Below are 24262 nucleotides of genomic sequence, written 5' to 3' on the forward strand. Positions count from 1 at the left end.
AGCACTTTCGTTTTCTTTGATTTCATCATTTTCAGGAATTTTTTGTGTTATAGATAGACTTCCAAAGATATATCCGCATTCTGTTTCTTTTTGGTGACATTTCTCTTCTTCCAATTGAACACTTCTTGTAAGATCTCTTTCTGTCCATCAAAATTATCTTTTCTTTCGCCAATTACTTTCACAGAACAGCTTTCAATCTTTTCTCAAGCTGAAACTCTTCTTTTTCTGTCTCTCTTTCATCATCTCTAATATAACTTCCTTTCCCCCTTCTTCTTCTCATTGTTCACCATCTCTTCCTCACATTCTTCACGGCTTCTTTATTGATATCCGATCATCTTGTTTCACTTGTCCATGTCATCCTCCTCTTCAGCTGCCCCAACGCAAACTGAAGCTAAATCTTCAACTTCTCCGAAAAATTCACGAAATTTCATTAATCCAACACCGTTTCGTACCTGAGTCACTTCTCTTAAATAAACAAATAATGATATTCGAATGCCCAACACACATCTCAATGAATTATACACAGAGATTATGTCCATTTCGCACAAAACGTCAGAAACAGGAGAGGATAACTTGGCAGCTGAAAGAGGAGTCAGCGCAGATGATAGATGTGCCTGTGGAGCAAATGTCAGTGACATTTGTGAAGAAGTGTTCGAAGAACAGTGAGCTTTTCCAATGTCAGAAGACTTTTATCACTTGAACAATCCATTGGAGATCCGAAAATATAATTTGAAGGCAATGTGATCTTTTGCTCTTTTCTTTTCTGGCGCATAAAAGAATTTGGTGTTTCAAACCTTGCATTTTGTATTTTTTTCTTCGATTGCTCTAACGATATAAGCTGAAGATAGTAAAAGAAGATCTCAATTTCCTTAAGATGCTCGGCACAGTTCTCTTTGTTCTGAAGTTGCAACTGCATTCCCAAAGGAGGCAGACGAGCTGCGCTGCCTTGCATGTTCGTTGCTCCTGTTGGAATAAGCCCTTGAATTCATTGAATATCCTGTGATTGCATAAACACCTGTTGCACCATTCCCTGTTGAGAATACAATGGAAATGAAACTGAACAAGAACCAGAAGAAGAGCCAGTAGACGGATTCAACAAGGGAGGAAGAGAAACATTCACTTCGCTTTCTTCATTTTCATCAGTCATCTTTCTTCCTCCAGCACTGCTGCTTCGCGACTCTCTCATTGACCCCAAGTTCCCTTTGTTCTTTCTTGTTGTTCCTTTCGTAGCGGAATTCGTTGGAATGAGGTTGAACATCTCAAACGCCTCTCTTTCTCTCTCATATTGTTCTTCTCTTTCCTACTCCTTCTGCAAAATCCTAATCTTCTGTTCCTCTTTTTTTTGTGCTGCTATCTCCAGTGCCTGCTTCGTGATTTCATTGAGTGGAATGCCACTGGCCAATGTTCGTGACTGCAATGTTGACGCAGCAGCAGCTGAAGCGGATCAACAGACTGCCTTGCAAGCACCAACATAAACTGATTCTCTTTGTTTCTCGCTTTTTCCAGGATATGGCAGAACTGCTCAAGTCGAGAGGCTGTCTGAATACCCTGCGACTTCGTCATGCGCTCAATGATACTCACTCTCGGTGGCTTCTTGCGGATGCTTGGCTGATGCGGGGTAATTGCCAGTGAGGAGGAAGATGAAGATTGAGAAGGCATTGGAAAAGAAGAAGGAATTCCTTTGATTTTTCCAAGTTGAGAGTGCTGTGTGGAGAGTGAGGCGATGATGGAGTTATCATCAATGCTGCCTGAGTTAATGTTGGATGTAACAACATTAGATAAAGAGGATGAAGAAGAAGCATTCATAAAAGATGAACGATGTGTTGAAGGGAAACGATGACACGAAAAAATCTGCTATCCTTCTAAACTTACACCAACACCATTGAAGAAAGAAGACGATGAATAATTCTGTTCTGAAATTGAAGAATTTGAGAAGGAGGAAGTGAAAATTGCATCTCTGATGTGAAATTGAAGTGAAGTGTCAACGAATTGTGCAGCTATTAGTGTACGCAGCTCCACAACACACACACATTTCTCTCATTCTGCAATTTTTCCCCTGATCGGCTGAATCGTCTAAACATGTGACATGATCAGCAGATGGCTTTCTTCCTCGTCAAACAGAATGTCACTCTTCTCTCCTTTTTCGAATGCTCTCTTCTACAGCGCCGTGTGCCTCCTCACAAGAGAACATTCCAGACAAACCAGACTCCGCTCCATGTCTCCGCTAGCCACACTTCCAAAGCCAATTCGCTCATGTGACAACAAGCACAGCTGTCCGAGCAGCGGAGAAAGAGGGGCTAAAATTGTTGTCTTTTTCTCATCTGCTAGCAGCTCTGCTTTTTCCTTTGCGATAAAGTCGTCGCTTGTCAACAGCGCTTGCAGCACTGGCTCCATGTGCCTACGATGCTTTCTATTTCATTGCTTCTTCCTCTTCACCTGAGCCTCCTCCAACTGCGCATATATTCATCCCATTCATTGCGCTGTATCTAATTCCCAGCTTGATCGGAATCCTAACCAAATGACCTATTTTCGTCAGCGAATGGAAGCTCCAGAATATCATTTGCTTCCCCAAAGCCGGTGCAATCCCCCTCATGGCAGGGCACTCAAACAGAGTGAAATCAGTTGCCGACGCATTCAGACGCTCCACTTCAGTCAGGTTGAGTCAGCAGTCAACGCTTGCCCCTCCTTCATTCTGAAGCACGATTGACTGAATCTGCATATTCACCTCGCAGATTAGCACCTGTTCCAAAAAATGCATTGCAGTCTTCTCTGCTCCTCGCTCGATCTCAAACACAGCATGCTCATCTGTGAAACTCAACGTTTGCAACGCAATCTTCAAAACGTCTTGCTTCCCAGCGGAGCAGCACTTTAATAGAATGACAGGTGCATCATATTCTGCAGCAAGTGCATAGCAACCTCTGTGAAGATCAGCCCATCGAAGTAATTGAATGTGTCATCGTCAGGTGTAAGCTCGCGGGTAAACGCGTTACTCAACTGGTTCAAAGACAGCTCTTTTCACACAATCACCTTCTCCGTGTTGTGGAGGTGCACGTCCACAACAGCCGCGGAGGGGAGGATCTCCAGGCCAGCCACCACACACAATGCAGTTTCGTTGTGTTTGAATTGTATTCATAACATTTCGCCGGTTTCTTGCTCTTCTTCCCGATTCTGTAACAATAAAGAAGAAGCAGGAGAAATTCAAGCAGATTGAAATGGATCGTAAATACCTCTGTCAGCGTTGAATTTCTCTGGACAATAATTTCTTTTCTCTTTGTCATTTCAATCACACGCACAACACGGCAAGTGTGCATGAACGAAGTAAATAGAGGAAAAACACTTTGATTCTTTCGTGAGATCTTGTTGAAATGACTTCGCTTTGTGGCAAAACCGATAGAATAGGTAGAGTAGTTGAAGGAAAAGCAGAAAGAGAAGCAGCAGACGATGATGGCAATAAATCAGCATTGCGTGTTTTGAGAGAAAGGAACGAAGAAGCAGGCAAAGAAGAAGGAGAAAAAGAAGAAAAAGCAGAAGAAATGGAGGTTAAAAATGATGAAAGATTCATCAAATTATTTGACATAAATGAAGAACATTTTTGAGTGAAAAAGATGAGGAAGAAGAAGCATTACAGAAGATATGAATCATATTTGAATTTTGTTTACCAAAAAACAAAGTTCCTTTCAGAAAAATCAAATCAATTAATATTGTCATACACCCATTTCGAATTTTAATTTTTTCGTTGATCTGCAATTTGCAGAATTGATTATTTTTTAGTTCATAATGGTATAAATGAAGTAAAGAAGAGGTATATTTACGCAAAATCGATTTCTGCAAATTTCCAAGTTAGTTGGTTGATAACCCGGGAAAAAGTAGATAACCCGGGAAATTTTCTTAATGATCACCCCCTTTATGTGTTGTTATGAAAAAACAACGAGAGAAATTTAACCTTCGCAGATTTATATCTTTTCTTTCTTCGTCTGAATATAGAAAATATTCAACAAGGCAGCTAAGAATCCTGAAAATAATAGAAAAAGAAGGTTTCAGAGCATCAGATGTGTTCAAGGCAGGATTGATTTCAAAGAGTGCATACTACAGAGCTGTTAAGGCAAAAAATGAACAGAGAGACGTCGGAATAAATGGAAGACCCTGGAAAATCAGAAAAAAGTATCGCGATGGAATAGCAATGCAAATAAAAAATGATTTACACCATCTCAAAGGAACAACTGCAAAGCAATGCACAAATGCAGTTTGAATGTTAATATTTCAATTATTTAATTATTTTTTTATTATAAATAGGCTTCTTTAATTTCTTCTTCGAAAAAGAACGAAAGCGTTAATAAAAAGGCTGTGAATAAAAAGTGGGGTTATTCTTTTGTTTCCAAAATGAAAGGATGTTTATTAAAAAAGCCAACAAAACTACCTATAAACAGAATCGAACATTCAACAAGGTTCATTTTGCGTCCTTTTTTTGAAGAATTAGAAGAATTATATAAGAAGAAGTAATATATTCCACAATTAATATTTAATCTGGATGAAACTTACATCAAAAGAGACACAACTGAATCTACGAAGATTATCACTCTGCCGGATTGTCCAAGCCCAATTTCTCAAGAAGCACCTCTTCCTCCATCAATTTCTTTGCTTTTGCTGATTTCTGCTGACGGAGAGCATTGCAAAACTTCTGTGATCAGCCATTCTACTTTTCTTCCTCAGGAATATGCACAGGCCAACTCCGACAACTTTGTTTTCACTGCAACCACAAAGAAAGGAATGGATACTTCTTTATTTTTTGACCTATTCAAATATGTTGTAGTTGATTCTATTGATAGAAGAAGAAAACTGATGGGATTATCAAACTTTCCTGCATGCCTGCATATGGATGGTGCAACAACACACACGAACAAAGATGTTTTGGAACTGGCAAAGGAAAATAGGATTGATATTGTATTTCCTCCTTCACACACCTCGCACATCGTCCAACCATTAGATAAATACGTCAATGCAAATATTAAGAAAATTATTTACACTACTGATTCAGACTTTGTGCGAAGCAATGCAGCATCAAACAGATCCAACTTCGTCACAAAACTCAAAGAAGCATTATCAGAAGCATTAAAACCTTCAACCATCGTAGCATCCTTCAGAGATTCTGGCATTTGGCCCTTAAATCCTGAAATTGTATTGAAAAACCTCAGTGAAACATCGCCTGTTGTAGGTTGCGAAGCTTCCATCAGCAAAACCCACTTAATTGATTATTCGAAGTGCAGAATTTTCACTTTCGATTAAGTTTTTTCATTTATTCACATAAAACATTGCATTATATCTTTTTTTAATAACTTTTTTCTATTAATAATAATTTACCCGGGTTATCTACCAACTAGTAATAAAAATCTTTCATTGATCAATAAGATCAAAGTAAACATTTTTCAGAATGATTATTTTTAAAGACACATTTTCATAAATATTCTGAATTCTTAAATTTCAATCGATGAAATAAATTTTTGTTGTTTGTTATTTGTCATTATCGAAAAAAGAATATTTTGAAAAAACTTATCATTTTCCAGAAAAATAGTTTTAAAAAAATCCTATTTTTGCTTTCGTCATTTTTTTTTTAATAAACACAAAAATAACTGTTATATTTATTAAAATTTTGAATGAGATAGTAATGCTGATTTTTTGTTTTATAAATGATATTTTTTATATTTCTTTTTAATAATTTTTTTTAGGTTGTTTGATGTTAATATAATTTTCTGATGATGTGGAAAAGGAAAGAAGATTAGGTCAGTGTGGACTTGTAGACAGATTTCATTAGGATATTTTTGCGAAATAAAAAAATTTTTTCCGAAGCTCTTTAAATATTTATTTTTCAATTTTTCATGGAATAAACACAAAGCCCAAAAAAAAATTTAAAAAAAAAAAAAAAAAAAAGAATTATAAATTCAAACAACAACATATAAACTTATATTACCATCAAACCATAATTAAAATACTTTCAAAATAAAAATGCCTTTTTCAAAACCTCAATCAACTCTTAATTCTCGATGCAAAGTTATTTGGAACGAAATTAAACGAATTGGCGGAGATGACGTTGATTCGTTGCTCGTATATCTCTTTTACAACTATAGGCAATCATCTTCAGTAATTAATGATTTACTGAAGTCTTTGAATGGTATGGTTTTTTGTTTTTTTGTATTGTGTTAAAAATATTATTATTTCTCTCTGTTATTTTTTTCTTTTAATTTTGTTTATAATATATTTTTTTTGAAACAGAATATCACACAAAGCTGCTGGAAGACCTGTCTGTGGTGTACAACAACGCACCGTTGCACACTCAGACAACAATGCTACAAGCGCTGTCCCGCAACACATCATTATCCGATTTACAGGACTATGGATATGATGTCACAGAGGGAAAATTTATGTATGCCAAACAAACGCTGAAAAAAAACCAAGGCTTTATCATTCCTCCTCAAAAACCTCATCTTCCGTCTTGCAAAAGTGGTTTGTGTTTATTTAATTTTTTTGAATAATTTTCTCTGTTTATTTAGGTTTGAATGAACAGGATTGGGAAAAGGGCAACAACTGGATGTTAGCCCATTCGACTGAAGCTTCAACTTCGCTTCAGTCAGCAAAGAAAAAGCAGCGAGCTGAGCCAGAATATGTCAGATACATCGAAGAAGAGGCTTGGGAAGAAGAGATCATTACTGAAAATTCATCTCAAAGGAAAAAACAATCTTCTTCCTCTTCAACATCGTCTCAACAAAATAAAAAATCTAATCCCATTTCAGAAAAAAATTCTCCATCTTCAAATTCCTCTTCTTCTCAAGCTGTTGATGCTCCAATCAACACTCCAACAAGGAGAGAAAGGGGTTCAACAAAAAACCAAAATAAAAATTCATATCACAAGCGTCATTCTTCTCCATCTCCAATTCCAATTCACAAACTATTCAAACAGAAAACAACATCATCCAATTCCTCGTCTTCCTCATCTTCCTCATCTTCCTCATCTTCCTCATCTTTCGCAAAGAAACAGAAAGAATATTTAAATTCTTATGCAATTGAAGAATCTTCAACTTCCTTTAATAACGATGATGTGTGGGTTTGTGAACAATTAGTGGATTATGCTGCTTCACCCACATTAATTCCACCTCAAGCATTTCAAACTCTCTTTTCTTCATTTTCAAAAGAGAATGACATTTCAATACATCAACAACAAAGCATTCAATCTTCAAATAAAGAAATATATCAACAAAGTAATTCTTCAAAAAATATTTCAAAAAAGAATGCTAAAGAAAAGTCAATTAAAAATAATTCTCATTCTCAATCTTCTTCAAATTCATTAAATTCTTCGAAAACATCATCACAAATAACAAATGGATTACCAAACTTGGGAAATACTTGCTATTTGGCTTCTCTTCTGCAATGCATGTTTTCTATCATCACGCAAAAACCATCTTTTATCAAAAAACAAACAGTTATGAAGAACACATCTTCGCGTGTTATAAGTGTTTGTCAACAACTGGTTAAAGATGGAATGGCAGTGCGTTCGTGGATCCCATCGCTTATCAACAAATGGGAAGACTTTTGCGGATATGGCAGCAGGCAGCAACAGAATGTGATAGAAGCATTTGAAAATCTTCATCAACTTCTTCAAAAAGATGAGTTGATAAGCAAGGATACCTTCAATCCTGTGCTCATTACTCATTTCAAATGTCAAAAATGTCAAAAAGTTTCTAATCATTTCAATGAAGCCTGCAGTAATGTTATTATTAATTCATCCTCTCCTCATAAAGGTCTATCTTCTATCTTTTCAACTGAGATATTGAACGGAAATAATGCTGTCTGTTGCAATGATTGCAAGGAAAAATGCTGTGCTGCGAGATGGGAGGAAATGGCTGCATTTCCAGAGGTGCTAGCTCTCTGTCATGAATGCACTGATTCTGCTAGTTCTGCGCCTTCGAGAACGCTTCTAATTGAAACTGATCGCACTAACCAGCGCACGTTCTGCAAAGGGTTTTTAACAGAAAACATTCAACATCTTCAAGAGAGCAATAAGGAAACTATCATTTATCATCTTTCAGGACAAATACTATATAAACGTCTGGATCAAAGAAATGGACATTACATTGCTATTGTTAAAAGGAAGAGTGGAATCAACAGTTTTTGGAGTATTTGCAATGATGAAAATGTTTCTGAATTCGATAGTGACAAATGGAGTTCTTCATGGAAAGATCTTTTCTCCCAGGGTTACACTCCTTCCCTTTCATTTTTCACAAAAGAAAAAACAAAGCCGACATTATCAGCAATTCAATTTGGTGGTTCTTCATCTTCTTCAGAAACATTAAATGAAAACACTTCATTCACCTTATCATCATCATCATCATCATCATCATCATCATCATCATCATCATCATCATCATTCATCACACCACCACATCAAACTTCTTCCATTCCACAACTTTCTTCATCAATCACATCTTCATATGGATTGGAAGCACTGAATGAAAAAAGAAAGAAAACGGGCATCTTTTCTCCCAATGAAAAGAGATTAATCTTCAAGCCCAAAACGAAACTGTGGAGTAAGTTTACAGAAGAAACAAACATCAAAGTTTCTCTTTCCCACTTCTACAAACTCACTACCAACTTTTCCAAAGCGAAAAGACGTACAGATCTCTGTGGCATGTGTGAGAAACTCAACTATCTGGAAAACAAAATGAAATCTTCACAAAACAAAAATGGACTTTCTTCTGCCGAGTTTCACACTCTGAAACTTCTTCGTCAACATCGACTAGTTGCAGAAATGCAACGAAAACATTATCAATCAACTGTTGATAATCTGAAAGAGGGAGAAGCAGTCTTCGTCTTCGACTTCAACGAGAAATGGAAACTCCCCATCAGAAAGAACCAACTTCAACAAGAATTCTTCAACTATCAACAAGTATCTCAATTCACAATCATCTCACTTCAAAAAATTAATAATCAACAAATAAAAAGAACTTTCAACTTCTTCTCCGACTGCCTCTCAAATGATCACAGATTTGTCATTGAGTGTCTGAGATCTGTGATCAAAAGATACTTCTTCTCAGACACTCAAACTTTTAAGTTCTTCTGCGATTCAGGTCCACACAACCGTAATCGCTTCCTTCTTCACTTCATCCTCTCAAAACAATCCAAACTTCTCAAAAAGAAAAATACTCAACTCAACTTCTTCGCTGAGCACCATGGAAAAAATATCTGTGATAGTGAATTTGGTGCGTTAGTGAATGCAATCGACAACAATCTTTCGACTGAACGCATCACCACACTTCATGATTTGATCAACTTCTTCGAAAACAACATGAATACTTCGACATCTGCTTCTTCAACTTCTCAATCAAACATTTTCTCAACATCATCATCAAACTCTTCACCATCGTCAACATCTGTCAATGACTTTGAGCATGAGAGGTACTTTGAAGAATATGTACCATCTCAACAAATCTCATGGCCATCATTGTCAGTCCCTCACATGAAAGACTACTTATATTTTGAGCGCAAGGGCTCATTTGTCTGTGTTTCAGCTGTTGGATATCTTCCTCAACGCTCTCTGGTTGCCCTCGAATCTTCGACAATGAAAGAAAAAGTTCAACGTTCAAGAAAGTCATTTCACTCTGATATCACATCATCTAACTTTTCTCTTCTTTCTTAATCTTCTCAAGATCTTCTTTCAAGGAGATTTGAGCTTCTTCTTGACTCTTCTTCTATTAATGAATCTCAAAATTGTTCTTTTGGTGTCCCCTATTAAGAAACTAGTTGTTGTGTATGCTTAGCTGGCACTCTATCGGAAGGGTGCTGGACATGACTGTTCGGATGAGATACTGCAGCCTTTGGGCTGCTTTATCCGGACTTGGATACGACGAACAGCCTCCCAGGTGCACAATAGTTAGAATCCGATTGTTTTCTTGTGGTTTTTGTCCCAATGATGTCCCTATAATAAAATTGGTTATTGTCCCGCTTATATTTGTATTTATCGAGATTCATTAATAGAGAGAGTTGTGAGGGAATTCATTGATCTTTGTGTGAGGTTTATGAAAGGGAGAGTTGTTGAGAGTGTGAAATGTTGTCTTATCATTGTGTCTGTCTTTTTTCAATGTTGGATTTGATCTTTTTGAGTCAAAGGGAGAGAAATATCAGAAAGTGCAGAGTGGATGGAAAACAGAGGGAAAATAGACAAGTTAGTTTTTGAACTTTTAATATAAGTATTCTTTTTTGTTTGGAATTGTCTTTGATACCTATTATTTGTTGCAATAGTACTGTTTTTTCTTATATCTTTTATTGTTCAAAATTGTTGATATTTAGTTAACATTTGGTGATTGTTTTGATGATTATGTGATGGAATTATGTTTTTTTGAAAGTTATTGAATCTGATTAGAAAATATCTGACTATTTTCAATTTTTTTAATGATCAATATTAGGCCTTTGCGACAAGCAAAGTTTTGGACGTTTTTGTCGGTCGAGATGATAACTTTTGTCGAGTTTTTTTTTTTTTTTTTTTTTTTTTTTTTTTTTTTTTTTTTTTTTTTTTTTTTTTTTTCCAGCCATTACAGGTTCATTCTTTTCTTTGCACAAGTTTTATAAATTCATAGTATATTTTTACCAATTTATATTATTCAAATATTCATTTTCTCAATTCGAAAATTTTTCCATTTCGAATATTAATGTGGGAAAGATCAAAATAGTTATTTATCGAAAAACTTGCTCACCCATCGACAAATGTTGCTGACTATGCGTTGAAAGAATAATTATCATGTGTCCTTTTATAAGGCTTTTTGTATTTTGTTTGTCATGCGAATCTCTTTGATATCAAAATAAAAATAAAATATTTCTATTTGTGTATGAAAGCAGGTGAAATAAATAAAAGCAACGGTTTTCTTTATTGTTATTTATTATAACTAAACCACATTTTCCAGAAGGAACAAGTCAGTGCTGCAAAAGCGACAAAATAAAAAAAAGATAAATTGAGGAGTGAACAGTCAAGGTATTCTTGTTTCTTTTTTACAAACAACTCGCAATTAATTCAAATTAAATTATTTTGAAATTCAAGATGCAAATCAAACGAGTGGATAATAGGATAAAATGATGGAAACAAAGAAAATTTCTTTGAATTTTCAATATGTGCGATAGCTTTCCAAATCATTTTATTTTAAAGGCGTTCCATCATATAGCATCTTCGTTGTTAAGCCTGATGGATGCAACCTTTTATTTATTGCTTTTTTGGAAGCTGATTGAAAATCAGTGGGATTTGTTATACGTTTTGCTTCATAGGATGGATAAGAAAAAGATATAACGGCAGGCATGTTGAAGGAGAGAAAGTTGACAGATTTCCAGATTCTGTTCTGAGTGTTTAACGCACTCCATTCCTTCAAAGAAATGAATGGGATGCTTTTTTCGCTGTTCTGTCTCAGAAACTTTATCATTCTTTCTTCAAACATATGCAGATTTGCGTTGCCATTCACACCGACTGGATATCAGACAATGATACTTCATCCATCTCTTCATCAATGGTAATTTCATAGTCATCCGAAATATTACAAAAGAGCAAGATATACACAAACTTGCCTCTGTTTTTATAAGCGTTTGTGCTTTTGGATGGTTTCAAAAAGAAGTATTTGACATAGAAAGCACTATTGCTGCTTATTCAGGTTTAGAAGAATTAAAATAAGGAATCCATCACTTTTACCAATAAAACGATGTTGAGGTGATATTTAATATCTTTGATTCAGCTTCATTAATGCGAATCAGTTATTTTCATGCTGAAAATAATGACTGAGAAAGACCAAAATTTTTAAAAAAACTGCGGTTCGCCTTTTGCCCGTTGGAAAAGGAATGCAGCTGTCTTACACCTGCAGACAGATCACCTCTCATCAGCCACAAGAGGATCTTAATCCGTGGCTTCCCTGAAGGCGCCACATGCTCACTATGTGTGATGCTTTCGACTTCGATACTGCCCCAATTACGGATGCTGTGATAGCTTTTTTTCCTAATATGCCATAAGCCCATCAAATGCAAGAGCAACAGAAACAGTTACACATACAAACACACAACAAAAATGCTGAGCAAGCATATTCCTAATTATTCCTGGATTCAGTAACAATCTTGAACCTTATTAGCTGAGAAATGATAATTTTCTTTCGTTGGCTCGTTCAATTCAAAATGTGATTATTCCGAAGAAAGCATCAAAGTGAGTGAAAAAAGTCAAAAATTTTAAATACACCGCAATGGAGACAAACATATAACAGCTTCAGATTGTTCATCTAACGGTCATTCCGTTAGGAACAAAAAAAGTCCACTGCAATCTGGAGAAATGAACAAGCTTTTATATTTCAAAAAAGAAATTGGTTGAAAAATGCATCATTTGGAGATCACTTTCAAACGAGAAAGAAGTAATTCAAGCGCACGAATGAAACAATCACAATTATTGTTTAGAAAGTATCGATACAAAAATTGGAGTTAAAACAAGTTGAAAATTCTGTAGATATTTTCATGGTTCTGAATATTCGTTGTTGTTTTATCCTCAATTTTTTATGTTGCATATTTTTTCAAAAGTTTTATCGTATTTTTCAAATTTCTATATTATTTCACTTTTTTGATATTGGATTGAAAGTCGCTTGATCTTCTCCACTTCATCTTCTAGCGTTTCTCTTTGCTCGATTTCTGATTCAGAACAATTTGTCAGAAAACATTTCTCAATTTCACTTTTGTTTTTGTCATAATCTGAATTCAATAAAACTTTATCTCGAACTGATTTTTCTAGCTTCATTTTTCTTTTTTAAATTTGAATATCTTTCTTTTGTTTTAGCTTTCTTTTCCAATACATTGTTGCTATCACCATCTCTTAAAGAAATCTATTGCTCAATTCAGAATTGAAAGCATTTTGCATCAAAATTGTTTGTAATCAAAACACAGGTCTCAGTTAGATGAATCGTATTCATAAATAAAAGTTATTTCTTTCGAATCATTGGTAATAATTGGATCTTGACATTGTTGATGTGATAAAAAAATAGTTGCTGTTCTTGTTGTTGTTTCATATTTGTTCTTTTCAACAGGAAAACCATTTCAGAATAAAAAACACAATAAGAAAAATAAGAAGCATTTGCATCTTTAATCAGATTTCTTGATTCAGAATTCTGTTTTGATGAAAATGAATTTATCTGTTCCTATTTTTCAGTTAATAAAGAAGATCGCCTATTTCGAAGAGTTATGTTTTCTTTGCAATCAACGAGATCTCCAAAAAGTTAGAAACAATTGAGCAACAAAATATTACAAAAACAACTCCAATAAAACGAAATGGGAAAAAAACCTTTGAGCGTGTCAATGCTGATGCTTATTCAATGCTTATTTTCTCAAAATTGCCAGTTGCACTTGCACGCGCATTCCACCATGCATTTTTTTTTAGCAACATTCTTAATGAGGAATCTTTTTCCTTTCTGTATTTTTCTATTTAAAAAATCCTTCTCTCTCGTATTTCCGCTTTCAAATTTATGTTTTCACTTTCAATAATTAACCTTTGACCTATGTTCGTGGGACAAACACTGAATAGCGACAAACAGGAAAATTCTTGAACATCTTCTTTGCACTGCTGCATTTAAAATGAAAATTTCTGAAAAAAAACTACTTATACAATATGAAGCATAACTCAGAGAAGGTTACAAGATCATTCAAATACACAGCCTATAGCAACGTATATATTATTATGGTGATTTTGCCAAAAATGTCAAATCCCCTTTATTATTGCAAATGCTTGAAAATTCCATCAAAAACAAGATATTTTCCCCTGTTTCATTTGTTTTAAAACATTGCATAATTCTCTTTATAATAGTATCTAAAAACAAACACTGAATGGATGAAATGCTTTTGAAATAAATCCATTAGACAAACAGATTATTTCGACCGACTGATCTTCCGACAGACTGATCTTTCGTCCGACTGATCTTTCGACAGATTGATCTCGACAAAGATCTGTCGATTTCCCATAAAAGAATGATGTTTTGTTTAATAAAGTTTGATGCACCACAAATAAAGTTTTCGTCTATCAGATTATCATTCATTTAAACTGAAAAAATAGAATATTACTCATTTTTTTGCTAATGTTTTTGTCCAAATAAAAAAGATGAAAATAAACTTATTGTCATTGTCGGTCGACTTGTCGAGGTCTTTGGTGAAAAGTCGGTCTGTCGCAAAGGCCTAATCAATATCATGAAGTACTTTTTGTTTATTTATGTCATTTTGATTGATGAACGATTGTTAATTTTTAACGTATTTTTTTCATTTCATTGATAATTTTTCCATTTCGATTTTGACTCAGATTCGAAAATATTAAATTTTTTTATCTTGAATTCAACTTCAGTTTCTTCCATATTACTAAAATTAACGTTAAAAGCAATATATATTTATTTAAAAGAAATGAATTTTTTCAAACAGATCAACAAAAAATTTTTAGCATTAAAAAAGATCTCAATGATCATGAAAACTTTTTTATAACGTGGAAATTTGCAGAAATGGTTATGGACCTCATGAAATACTTCGACAACATATAAATATTATCTAGGTGTATAAAAAAAGCATTTCTGCAAATTGCAGATCAATAAAAAAATTGAAAATTGAAATGGGATTTCAATTAAGAAAAATGTTTGAAATTTCGTGTTGATACTTAATTTTCGGAATTTTTCTTAATTTGCCAAAGATTCTATTATACATTTTTGAATATTTCTTTCGCTTTTCTTTGTGGAGATTCTGTGGCTCTTTCTCGACTGAAGTCATAGTTGAATTTTGTTGTTTCACGTTTCTTATGGAGAGAAGCAAATTATTCTATGTTTGTCCTTCAAGGCATTTTGTTTGTTTATTTATTTTTTAATTTTAATTTTATTTTCAAGTCTTTTATTTTCTTCTTCTTCTGCCTCATTGAATGTTGGTTTTCCAGCTGCATCTTTCCCGATTTCAAGTGATCAAACCAAGAATCCCTCTTCATCATAATTTTCTTCTTCTTCTGTTTCACTGCTGAGCATGCCATCAATTGCATTCGGAAGAGCACTCAAACGAAGCGGAGGGAGAAAAGCGCTTGCTGCCTTCAAGCGGACAGTTCGTATGAAGACATACACAAACTCAAGAATTGCTCCACCAGAGTTCAAATCAGAAGTGCTAGGGCTGACAAATAAGATGGGAGGAGGTGGAAGTAACATCAATAATAAAAATAATAATAGCAGTAAGGAGAAGAAGCTATTACGTGTGGTGATGGAACAAGTGCCGCTGGCTATTCTAAGAGGAAGACCACCGAAGATGAAGAGGAAGCGAATGATGACTGCAATGAGGTTGAATCAGCAGGGGAAGAAGAGCGAAGGATGAACAAATGCAAATGCGACAGCGCAGAATGCGAGGTGTTTGGAGAAAGCTACTGTGGCATTGGAGAGTTAGAGGAAGCTTGGAAACAAAGAGAAAGTGAAAGAAGAGGAGAAAGGAGAAAGGAGAAAGATAAGGAAAGAATTATTTCTGTGTTTGATGAGTTTCCATCAGTTGAATTGGAGTGTGGCAGGCAAAAAGGTGAAAAGAGGAGAGTGAAAGAGGGTGTTAAACGGAAGAAAAAGGGAAAGGAAAAGCATTCAGATCAAAGATAAGTCCGATGATGCGTTCATAAGCTGTCCTGAGTGAGCTGCTTTCGAAAAAGTTGGAGCTGCTTTGTGTGGCAGATGGCAGCATCACATTTGACTCTTCTGAATCTGACACTCGTGAGACAAGTGGAAGAAGCAGAAGTGACATTGAGTGGAATGGCTATGACGAGGGAGTGGATGATAAGGAGGAAGAAGAAGAAGAAGAAGACGTGGAGTTAGACAGGATTCTTAGTGCAAAGATATCCATGACAAGCACACGGGCAAATCGGCAGACACCGAAAAAGATCAGATTTGTTTTTGAATATGGCACCTCTACCACATTCAACTCAGCAAAAATAAGAGAAAACAGCTCAATCGAAGCAACATTAATAACAACTGAGATGAAGGACAGGGAGAAAAGAGATTCACTTAAGAAATTGATGAAGAACACACTGAAGCAGATACATGGAAGGATCATTCCAACAATCAATCCAACCGATATTAGACTTTATGCAAATCTCGTTCAGGAAGAGGAAAGCAAGGGAAAGAAGCAAAAAAGAAAGTTCTTGCCGAGAGGGAAAGGGAAGAACATGAACTATTTGATTCGAAATGAAGAGAGGAAAGAGTGAGTGAACGGAGCAGGTACAACAGACACTGAAGAAGCAGAAGAAGACAGTGAAGATGATGACAACGACGATAGCGATGATAGTGACGTTAGTGATGATGAAGACAGTTTGTATTTAACACGATCTGCTGACGCATTAAATGCCAATAAAGCAGACAAGGCAGCGGAAAGAAAAGAAGACTCATACACACTCCATGCCTTGCGCTTCACTCCAAAGCAGCGAAAGACGCTTTCATCTGAATCCAAAAAGAGAAATCAGAAGAAGTCGCATGTCACTTTCTCACACACCTCAACCATCTCCAGCGGAGAGCTCAGTTCGACCCCTCTGCAGTTTACCTTTCCTTCACCCAAGTCCACAAGGAAAATGGAGAGAAAGAAGAATACAAGAACACAATTGGCTCAGACGGAGACAGAGAAGCCAGACAGCACCCACCAGAAGACACAGCAACCACAGCTTGGCGGCTGTTTCTGTGTCACGAAGACATCTTGTCCTGTCTGCCATCAGAGCAGCACTCGGCAGAGAATTGCAGGCACATCTCAGAGCAGCTGCGGAAAACGGGTTTGCGATAGCTTCTTCTTCTGCAAGTGTGTCTTGTTAGACGGCATGCCAATGCAAATGGAGAAGATAGAGGAGGAGGAGTAGATGACCTTGGGAACAATTCTGTGTTTGGGGAGAAAAACAAACAGAAGACAGGGCCGAAGAAGCTGTTTGTGAGGTTGATGAACAGATTGGGCAGGATGAAGGCGCTTCTTTGCTTCACTCTCTCGGAAAGGCACTCTTCCATCTTTTCAACCAGCTTTGGTCACCTCAGCTTCCAAAGCAAACAACCATTCCTTCTTCGCATGCCGGGACAACAGGGGGAATATTGGCAAATGATGCGAACTCGTTTCTGAGCCTGTTGTGTGGAACGAGGCTGTTCAGCTTGGGAGGAGAAGATACTGTGAGAGATATGCAACTGGTGGAGAACATGAGAAAGTAGATGAGTTTGTGGAGAGGAGAAGGAAGGGCAGCTGTGGAAGGAGTGCACGAGGCGAGAGACACAGCTGAGCTGTTCTGCGAAGAGAGGTGAATCTACAGCAACGAGTTTGAAGTGCATAAAAAGATCAATAGGAAGAATGACGACAATAACTTCTCTTTGGATGCAATGGAAAGAGAGTTATATGCAATCAATGCGAATATTCTGCTTGACCCACTATTGTTTGCTTCGTCTGTCTTTTTCAAAAACCAACAACTTCTGCTGTCTGCCTCAGAAAATACAATTTTAGTTCCTCCTCAAAGAACGGCATATATCCCATCCATCGGAGAAAGTCTACTCGAACTGACAAATCCATCTTTTCAGTTTGCTCTGCTGCGTATTGAACGGACACAGAAAGAAGAGCAATATTCGACTCTGCCTTCTTCTCTCAAGTTTTCATGGGTGTCTCTTGTCAACATGTTCCCTCTCCCGCTTTTTCATTTGCTCACTTCAATCGTCCGCACTCTGCCTTCAAAGATTCTTTCAGTATCTTTCACTTCATCTTCCGTGTTCTCCATCCCTTCTTTATTCACATCCTGCGTCACTTCTTTTTCTATTTCTCAGTCCATGTCATCCTCCATCACAACACCTGCTATCATCTCATTCTCCACTCAGCCCATTAGCCCTTCTGCCGCCTAGTCCAATCGCCTGCTGCTTTGTCTGCTACCCATGCGCACTGCACTCACTGCTGTTGCAACCGCTGCTCACAGGCTGATGGTGAAGGATGTCTTGTTCCACAAAATATCAGCCATATTCGAGATGCACCAAAACCAGAAACATTCTTCTTCTCCTTCGATGTCCATTTCTTCCTTTCTCACTCAGCGGTTAAAGGCCGTTGGTGCTTCATTCACACAACAAGTCACACCTTCCGCTTTTGCATCTTCTCAGCAAACATCTGAGTCTCAGTCAACTTCATTGGCATCGAATATTGCAACAGATGCACTGGACCTGAGTGGATCTTCAAATTCTGCTGCTGATGAAGCTAATACAACTTCTGTTGGCATGCGATAAATGCATCAGGAACAGCAAGTGGATGAGGAGGAGAACTTCCCTATCAGATAAAGAAAGACTAATTCTCAGCAATTCTTCCACATCAGCTTCAGACAAGCGTCACCTCCTCTCAGTTTCCTCTCTTTTTGCTTTCGCAATCTCCTTCTCCTTCTCCCTCTTCTCCGTCATTCACATCAATAAATTCTCCATCCTCAGTTTCCCTCCCTTTTCCTTCGACTCATTCTCTTCCACTTCAGAGTCGTGAACGGGTATCTTTTTCTTTTTCTTTTCTCCCCCATCTGGAGCAATTCCTGAGAATTCTACGACGCGAAGTCTATTTTTTCAAAATTCTTTCTTTTTTTCAAAGGATATTCTTTTATCTTCACCTGCAACTGTCCTACTTGCTCTGCTTATCTCACAGCTACAATCTAATTCATAATCTTCTTCTTCTTCTTCTTCTTCACCTCCTCCTCCTCCTTCTTCTTCAATAACAGAAATTTCACCTTTATCATCATCATCTTCTTCTTCTTCTCCTTTCAATAGAAGGTGATTCAATGAAAGAATTTGGCACAGCCGAAGACTCAGAAGCAGCTCTTCTGCAGCGTCTGGCATTGAACGAACTTGATTCCCGTCTCTCAGACGCAGAGCGAAGGTGGATTTATCACTCCAACTTATCCTATTCATTTGGGTGTTCTGCACTTCCTATTGTGTCGCCATCTTCTCTTCTCACACCAGGCACGCAAATTCACTCGTTTCCTGCGCCTTCTGTCTCCTCTCTATTTCCCCCGCCGCCTCCCCCGCGCGTGTGCGAAAGATGACCCTGTCAGAAAGAGAAAGATTAAAACAGTTTGTGACCCTCCACGTGCGCAACTGCCTCTTCCTCATCTGCACATTCTGTGGGAACAGCAACTGCCACCTCAGCTCTGCTTCCACAGACGTCCTCGCCTCTTTCTTCAGCGGCGGCGACAGCATCGACGACCCTGACATCACAGGAGCCAAATGGGCAAAAGAATGCCTGCGCATCAGTTCCCCCACTGTCCAGCACGCTGCTTTGCTCGCCCTCAACCGCCTGGCTGAAACTCACCTGCCATCAAAGTACTTCGACTTGTGGAACCCGATCTTTCCTGAGCTACTGAATGCAGAGCAGATGAAGAGGTACTGCGAGGTCGACCGCTCCCTCTCCGCCTCGCTTGTCGCGCTGTTTGCATCGTCTGCTGTCAGCTTTGAGCACATTTCAGTTGCAATGCCTCGCATGCTCCTTTTATTGGGTATCCCAAACACACCTCTTCAGACAACCGTCCTGCAGATCCTGTTGGAGGCAGCGAAGAGGGGAGAAAGCGAGCGTCTGTCGCTGGATTCCCTCAGAGCCATCGAGTGGGCGTCTGCAGGGCTGAGATCAGTTCCAGATGAGCTTATCTTTGGCGCCCTGCAGTTCTTTGTGGTGATGCTGGGCACGATACACAACCGGCCTGACGCTGACAGCGCCATCACTTCTATCACACGAAGGAGGGAATATAATGGAGAGCGGTTTGGCTGCCCCTGCGAAATGCTGGCAGTGAAGATGTGCTCGTTCACGTTCGAGTCGATGCTGAAGTTGATCAACCCGCTCACGCACACGCCACGCACAGTCTCTTTGGCTGTTGCTTGCATTTCGGCCTTTGCTGAACTGGGATTTGGAGCAGAAGATGTGATGGAAGACAGGATTGCGCTGCAGCTGTACCAGAAACCGGAGGAAAGGGCGTCGTTTTTCTTTTCTCTGGCTTCTTCTCCTGGTGGGAGTGGGAGCGGAAGAATAGCATCAGCAGCAAATGCGACGGAGGCAATGTATTCTTCTTCTTCCTCTCCCTTTTACTCTCCCTCTTCATATTCCTCTTCCGACCAAAAACTTCACTTCGACTCCGGCACCTGCTTCATCCGCCTTCTCATTTCCCTCTTTTTCACCAAGTTCCCTTCCCTCACCTCTCTCTCTTCCCTCTCCTCCACCAGCCCCAACGCCTACCTCCGCCTCTACCCAACTCCTCCTCTCGTCTACGCCGCCCGCGCCTTAACCCACTTTGCCAAGCAAGACAGACGCATAGCACATTCTTTGTCTTCTATCAGAATCAGTTTCCCCTCCTGGCCTTCCACACATATCTTGCTCTCTTCTGTTGTTCCGCAGCTGCTGGAGACGATGGAGGGAATTAACTTGGCGAATGTGCTGAGGTTTGTGGCGGTTGTGTGTGAGATTAGCAGGGCTTTTAGAAAGCAGCTGGTGGAGATGGATATCTTTGGGATCGTGCTGAAGATGACAAGAATGGGAGGGGAGGCGTATGCGAAGAAGAGGAAAGAGGAAGGAGAAGAAGAAGGAAGTAACAAAGAAGTGGATGATAATAATAAAGAAGGTGATATAAGAGAAACTTCCATAGATTCAGATAGAAAGCACGTATTCAGCCCAAGTCCGCTATCTCCTTCGAATTTTGCTCAAAACAATGCAACTTCAGAAAATAATCCCTTCATCGCCCCGATCGCTTCCCCAACCCCTCCAGAACTAATTCCTGCAGACATCAAAAGCAGCTTAAATAGAAAGCATATAACACCGCTGGATTCAGAAGAAGCTGAAAATGAAGAGAATGAAGAAGATAATGACAACGATAATGATGAAGGAAGTTCAAACGAAAGAGAAGAAAGAGACGATATTGAAATTGAAAATGAGGGAGAAAGAGAAAGAAGTTATGAAGAAGAAGAAGTTGAGAATATCAGCAGACAAAGCAGAAGATGAGAAAGAAGAGAGGAAAGAAGAGCGATCACTGCCGCATCGCGGAATTCTCGTCGGAGTGTGCAGACAGCTAGCCGTTCAGTCGATGCTTTCTCAACAGCCTCAGCTGCTGCTGGCACACTCAATGCCTCATTCTCTGCTTCTTCTTCTTCTGCTTCAACTTCATTATCATCATCATCATCTTCCTCTTCCTCTTCTTCTTCTTCTTCTTCTTCTTCTTCTTCTTCTTCTTCTTCTTCTTCTTCTTCTTCTTCTTCTTCTTCTTCTTATTCTTCACCTTCTTCTTCTTCCTTTTCTTCTTCTTCACCTTCTTCTTCACCTTCTTCTTCTTCTCCTCCTTCTTTCTCCTTCTTGGATATTTCTTTTTCTACGCTTCTTCTTCTTCTTCTTCTTCTTCTTATCGTATTTCTTCATTTTTTGCATCTTCATAATGGATAACAGCAGAAATTAAAAAGAATGGAATTTATGAAGAAATCAACTTCTTTGAAAAAAATGAAAAGAAGATGATAAGTGAATAAAGAGAATGAAGATAAAGAGAAGAAGAATTTGATTTGTCAATAAATGATGATTGGAAATTTGAAAGAAAAAAATGAAGATATTGATAAATGTTAAAGTTAAAAAGAAATGGAGAGAAGTTTGAAGAGAAGACGTCGACGAACAGTAACAGTACGCGACAATGAAGCAAGAAGAGTTCGTTGAATGTCAGAACCATTCCGTCCGTTTCTTCTTTTTCATTTGCTCTTTGGAGCATTGCAACAATCATCATGGAAGGGAATTGATAGGCGAAGCAGAGGAAAGAATATCCACCGTTTCGTTTTTATGTGAGTAAATGAAAGAGCATTCAGGAGCCTTTCCAGGGTTAGGCAATGAGGAGTACACAAAAGTTAGAGCAGTTGCTGTTGTGAAAGGTGGAGGGGTAATTCAGGATGGAGAGGCTGTCGTTGGAGAGTTGAAAGTGGCCTTCGAGCATGCTTCGACAGAGCTGGCCGAGAAAAATGATAGTAAAGATAAAGCGCATCATGATGAAGGAGATTTCTGACATTTTTATTCCAGAAAGATAAAGAAAAACTATGCTTTTGCTAACAATGGCGAGGACTGTTATAAAAAGATGTTCAAAGATGCTTATTGATTCATCGTCAAGCATAAGCAAAGTTGAAGCAACTTTGAGAACTGAGAGGTTGATGTGGAAAAGATTAAGGGAGTAAGCAGTGAGAGTACAAGAAGCATAAGGAAAGAGGCGAAAGTGATGAACAGGTGCGTTGGAGAGGTGAGTGGTGTTTTTGCAGGCACAAAGCAGCTTAGAGTTGAAGCAGACACGTTGGTTGGAAGGAGAAAAAAGGGATAATTCGAAGGAACAATTGAAGCAGAGGTGGCTTAAAGGATGATGCAGCCATTGAGAAACACAACGGAAGCCAACTGATGGTGTTCAAATGAACAAGATCAAGACTTCTGGAGATAAACCAGAATCGGATTATGGAAAGAGAGATATGGGCTTCGAAAGAGAAGGAGGAGATCCAGAAGATATTGACGAGTGTTATCGATTCAGAGGATTAATGGGCAAGCGAATGATCTGGTGGCTTTATCGACGAATATCTGTTGGGCGCAGTAGAAGAAGAAGAGGATGAGATCGTGACCGGCATAGAAGTTGAGGCCGGGACGGGAGGAGTTGATGTCGCAAAAGGAGGCTTCTGTGACGAGAGAGAGTTGGAAAAAGTGAAGGAAAAAGAGGAACTCGTTGTTTGGGCTTGGATGCTGCAGCACTGGAGAAAGATGCACTTGCCAGCAAAGGCGTTATTCAAGGATTAGCGGAGAGCGAGGATGGAAACGGGGTTGGCAGATGCGACAGCTTTGTGGGAGCAGTCGAGAAAGAGGCAGTCGCTGTTTGTTGAGCAAGTGATGATGCACTGGATGAGGATGCAAATCAATGCGAGCAACTTGTGAACACTCACGCCTAGGCAGCACAGTCTTCTGCACATCTCCTCTCCGCTTTCCCGCTAGAACTGTCCCGTTGCATGACAGCACGATGTTGGTGATGTTGGCAAAGTCCAAAGCGAAGACTTTTCTGATGTCTGTGGCCGCCAACCTCGAGACAGTCTTTCCGGCCAGTGTGGGTGGGCTGACAACATCGAGGGCAGCGACAGTGATCAAAGAAAACGAGACTGAGAGGGATTTGAGTTCAGAGGAAGTGGATGCAGAAACTGACACAATATACATGAAAAGGAGAGGGCGCAGTTGTTATAAGACACACGCACTTCAGCAGCTTCCACAGTTGCATATGAAAAAGGTGTTTGTGGAGTCTGCATATAAAAAGAGCAGCCTGCAAAAGCCGAGCAACTGAGGAGGTAGTATCAGGATGAAGGATGAAAGACGAGGAAGATGATGAAGGATTGAGAAAGGGGAAAAAGAAAATGTTCAAGTGAAGATTTTCGTTCTGTGGAAGATTAAAAAGTGTCTGAATGAGAAATTCTTAAATATCATATTGTTTCTTTTGTAATTTTTTTCAATAGCTTAGATCAATTAATTGAAATAACTAATTTAAAGAATTATTAATTTAAATACAATTATTAACAATGAACAATTGTTTATTCGACAAATATTATGTGCTTCCATCATATTTTTCTATATGTGTTAATGAAAATTATTCGTTTTCTATAAATAGATGAATTGTGAATAGATTTTTTTCATTTGAATAGATTCAACTTATTTGAATGAACTGGGTTTTTCTTAAATGAAGTCATGTTATTTTCAATGGTTGAAGTGACACTTGAATAAAGTGCGATACACTTAAATAAAGTTTTTGTGAAAAAGTAGTGAACACTTATTATAATATTTTCACGTTTTATCTTTCACTTTATCAACAAAAAAAATGAAAAATTCAAAAAATCTGAGATTTTTCTGTATTCTTAATCAATATTTGATATATGTTTAAAGAAGATTTTATTTGACAAAAAGAGAGAGAAATGAATGCAAATATCATTTTGTTATCGTTATTCAATTCCATTCCAACTTTTAACTTTTTTTGATCACTGTATAATTAAATATAAAAAACAAAATTTTGTTTTTATTGAAGTTCGTGGAGTGATCTGCATCCAACAAAGCATATAATTTCGAAGCTCTCAGTCACGTCGACAGGTTGAAGCTGCTTTCATCTTTGCAACTTTCTTCGTTGACTGAATAGATTACACATTCATTTATCGGCTTTTTTTCACAAAGCCTCTCAATATTCCGCTTTTCTTCATTCTTCTCCGCTTTCTTC

The 24262-nt window shown here is 38.0% G+C and overlaps 9 protein-coding genes across 9 annotated transcripts; 7 read left to right on the forward strand and 2 right to left on the reverse strand.

The window, feature by feature from the left end:
* Nucleotides 1-1350: 1350 nt before the first annotated feature.
* Nucleotides 1351-2394, reverse strand: MONOS_17991 (uncharacterized protein; the record flags this gene model as incomplete). Its single annotated transcript, XM_067870967.1, has 2 exons — nt 1351-1704; nt 2203-2394. The coding sequence occupies 2 exons, from the start codon at nt 2392-2394 to the stop codon at nt 1351-1353; spliced, it is 546 nt and encodes a 181-aa protein (XP_067722800.1).
* Nucleotides 2395-7474: 5080 nt separating this feature from the next.
* MONOS_4430 (uncharacterized protein) lies at nt 7475-9685 on the forward strand (the record flags this gene model as incomplete). The annotated part of the gene is made up of 1 exon (XM_067874502.1): nt 7475-9685. The coding sequence occupies one exon, from the start codon at nt 7475-7477 to the stop codon at nt 9683-9685; it is 2211 nt and encodes a 736-aa protein (XP_067722801.1).
* Nucleotides 9686-15039: 5354 nt separating this feature from the next.
* MONOS_4429 (uncharacterized protein) lies at nt 15040-16249 on the forward strand (the record flags this gene model as incomplete). Its single annotated transcript, XM_067874500.1, has 3 exons — nt 15040-15202; nt 15244-15573; nt 15669-16249. 3 exons carry the CDS (start codon nt 15040-15042, stop codon nt 16247-16249), a joined length of 1074 nt encoding a protein of 357 aa, XP_067722802.1.
* Nucleotides 16250-16340: 91 nt separating this feature from the next.
* On the forward strand, nt 16341-17225 carry MONOS_4428 (uncharacterized protein; the record flags this gene model as incomplete). Its single annotated transcript, XM_067874499.1, has 3 exons — nt 16341-16352; nt 16549-16804; nt 16933-17225. 3 exons carry the CDS (start codon nt 16341-16343, stop codon nt 17223-17225), a joined length of 561 nt encoding a protein of 186 aa, XP_067722803.1.
* Nucleotides 17226-17930: 705 nt separating this feature from the next.
* MONOS_4427 (uncharacterized protein) lies at nt 17931-18272 on the forward strand (the record flags this gene model as incomplete). Its single annotated transcript, XM_067874498.1, has 1 exon — nt 17931-18272. One exon carries the CDS (start codon nt 17931-17933, stop codon nt 18270-18272), a length of 342 nt encoding a protein of 113 aa, XP_067722804.1.
* Nucleotides 18273-18440: 168 nt separating this feature from the next.
* MONOS_4426 (uncharacterized protein) lies at nt 18441-18863 on the reverse strand (the record flags this gene model as incomplete). The annotated part of the gene is made up of 2 exons (XM_067874497.1): nt 18441-18562; nt 18638-18863. 2 exons carry the CDS (start codon nt 18861-18863, stop codon nt 18441-18443), a joined length of 348 nt encoding a protein of 115 aa, XP_067722805.1.
* Nucleotides 18864-19065: 202 nt separating this feature from the next.
* MONOS_4425 (uncharacterized protein) lies at nt 19066-20738 on the forward strand (the record flags this gene model as incomplete). The annotated part of the gene is made up of 2 exons (XM_067874496.1): nt 19066-20558; nt 20732-20738. 2 exons carry the CDS (start codon nt 19066-19068, stop codon nt 20736-20738), a joined length of 1500 nt encoding a protein of 499 aa, XP_067722806.1.
* A 1097-nt stretch (nt 20739-21835) lies between these two features.
* Nucleotides 21836-22045, forward strand: MONOS_4424 (uncharacterized protein; the record flags this gene model as incomplete). The annotated part of the gene is made up of 1 exon (XM_067874495.1): nt 21836-22045. One exon carries the CDS (start codon nt 21836-21838, stop codon nt 22043-22045), a length of 210 nt encoding a protein of 69 aa, XP_067722807.1.
* An 885-nt stretch (nt 22046-22930) lies between these two features.
* Nucleotides 22931-23344, forward strand: MONOS_4423 (uncharacterized protein; the record flags this gene model as incomplete). Its single annotated transcript, XM_067874494.1, has 1 exon — nt 22931-23344. The coding sequence occupies one exon, from the start codon at nt 22931-22933 to the stop codon at nt 23342-23344; it is 414 nt and encodes a 137-aa protein (XP_067722808.1).
* Nucleotides 23345-24262: the final 918 nt, after the last annotated feature.

Source organism: Monocercomonoides exilis (genome assembly GCF_001643675.1).
Source record: "Monocercomonoides exilis strain PA203 chromosome Unknown scaffold40-978991, whole genome shotgun sequence".
NCBI classification, from domain to species: Eukaryota; Preaxostyla; order Oxymonadida; family Polymastigidae; genus Monocercomonoides; species Monocercomonoides exilis.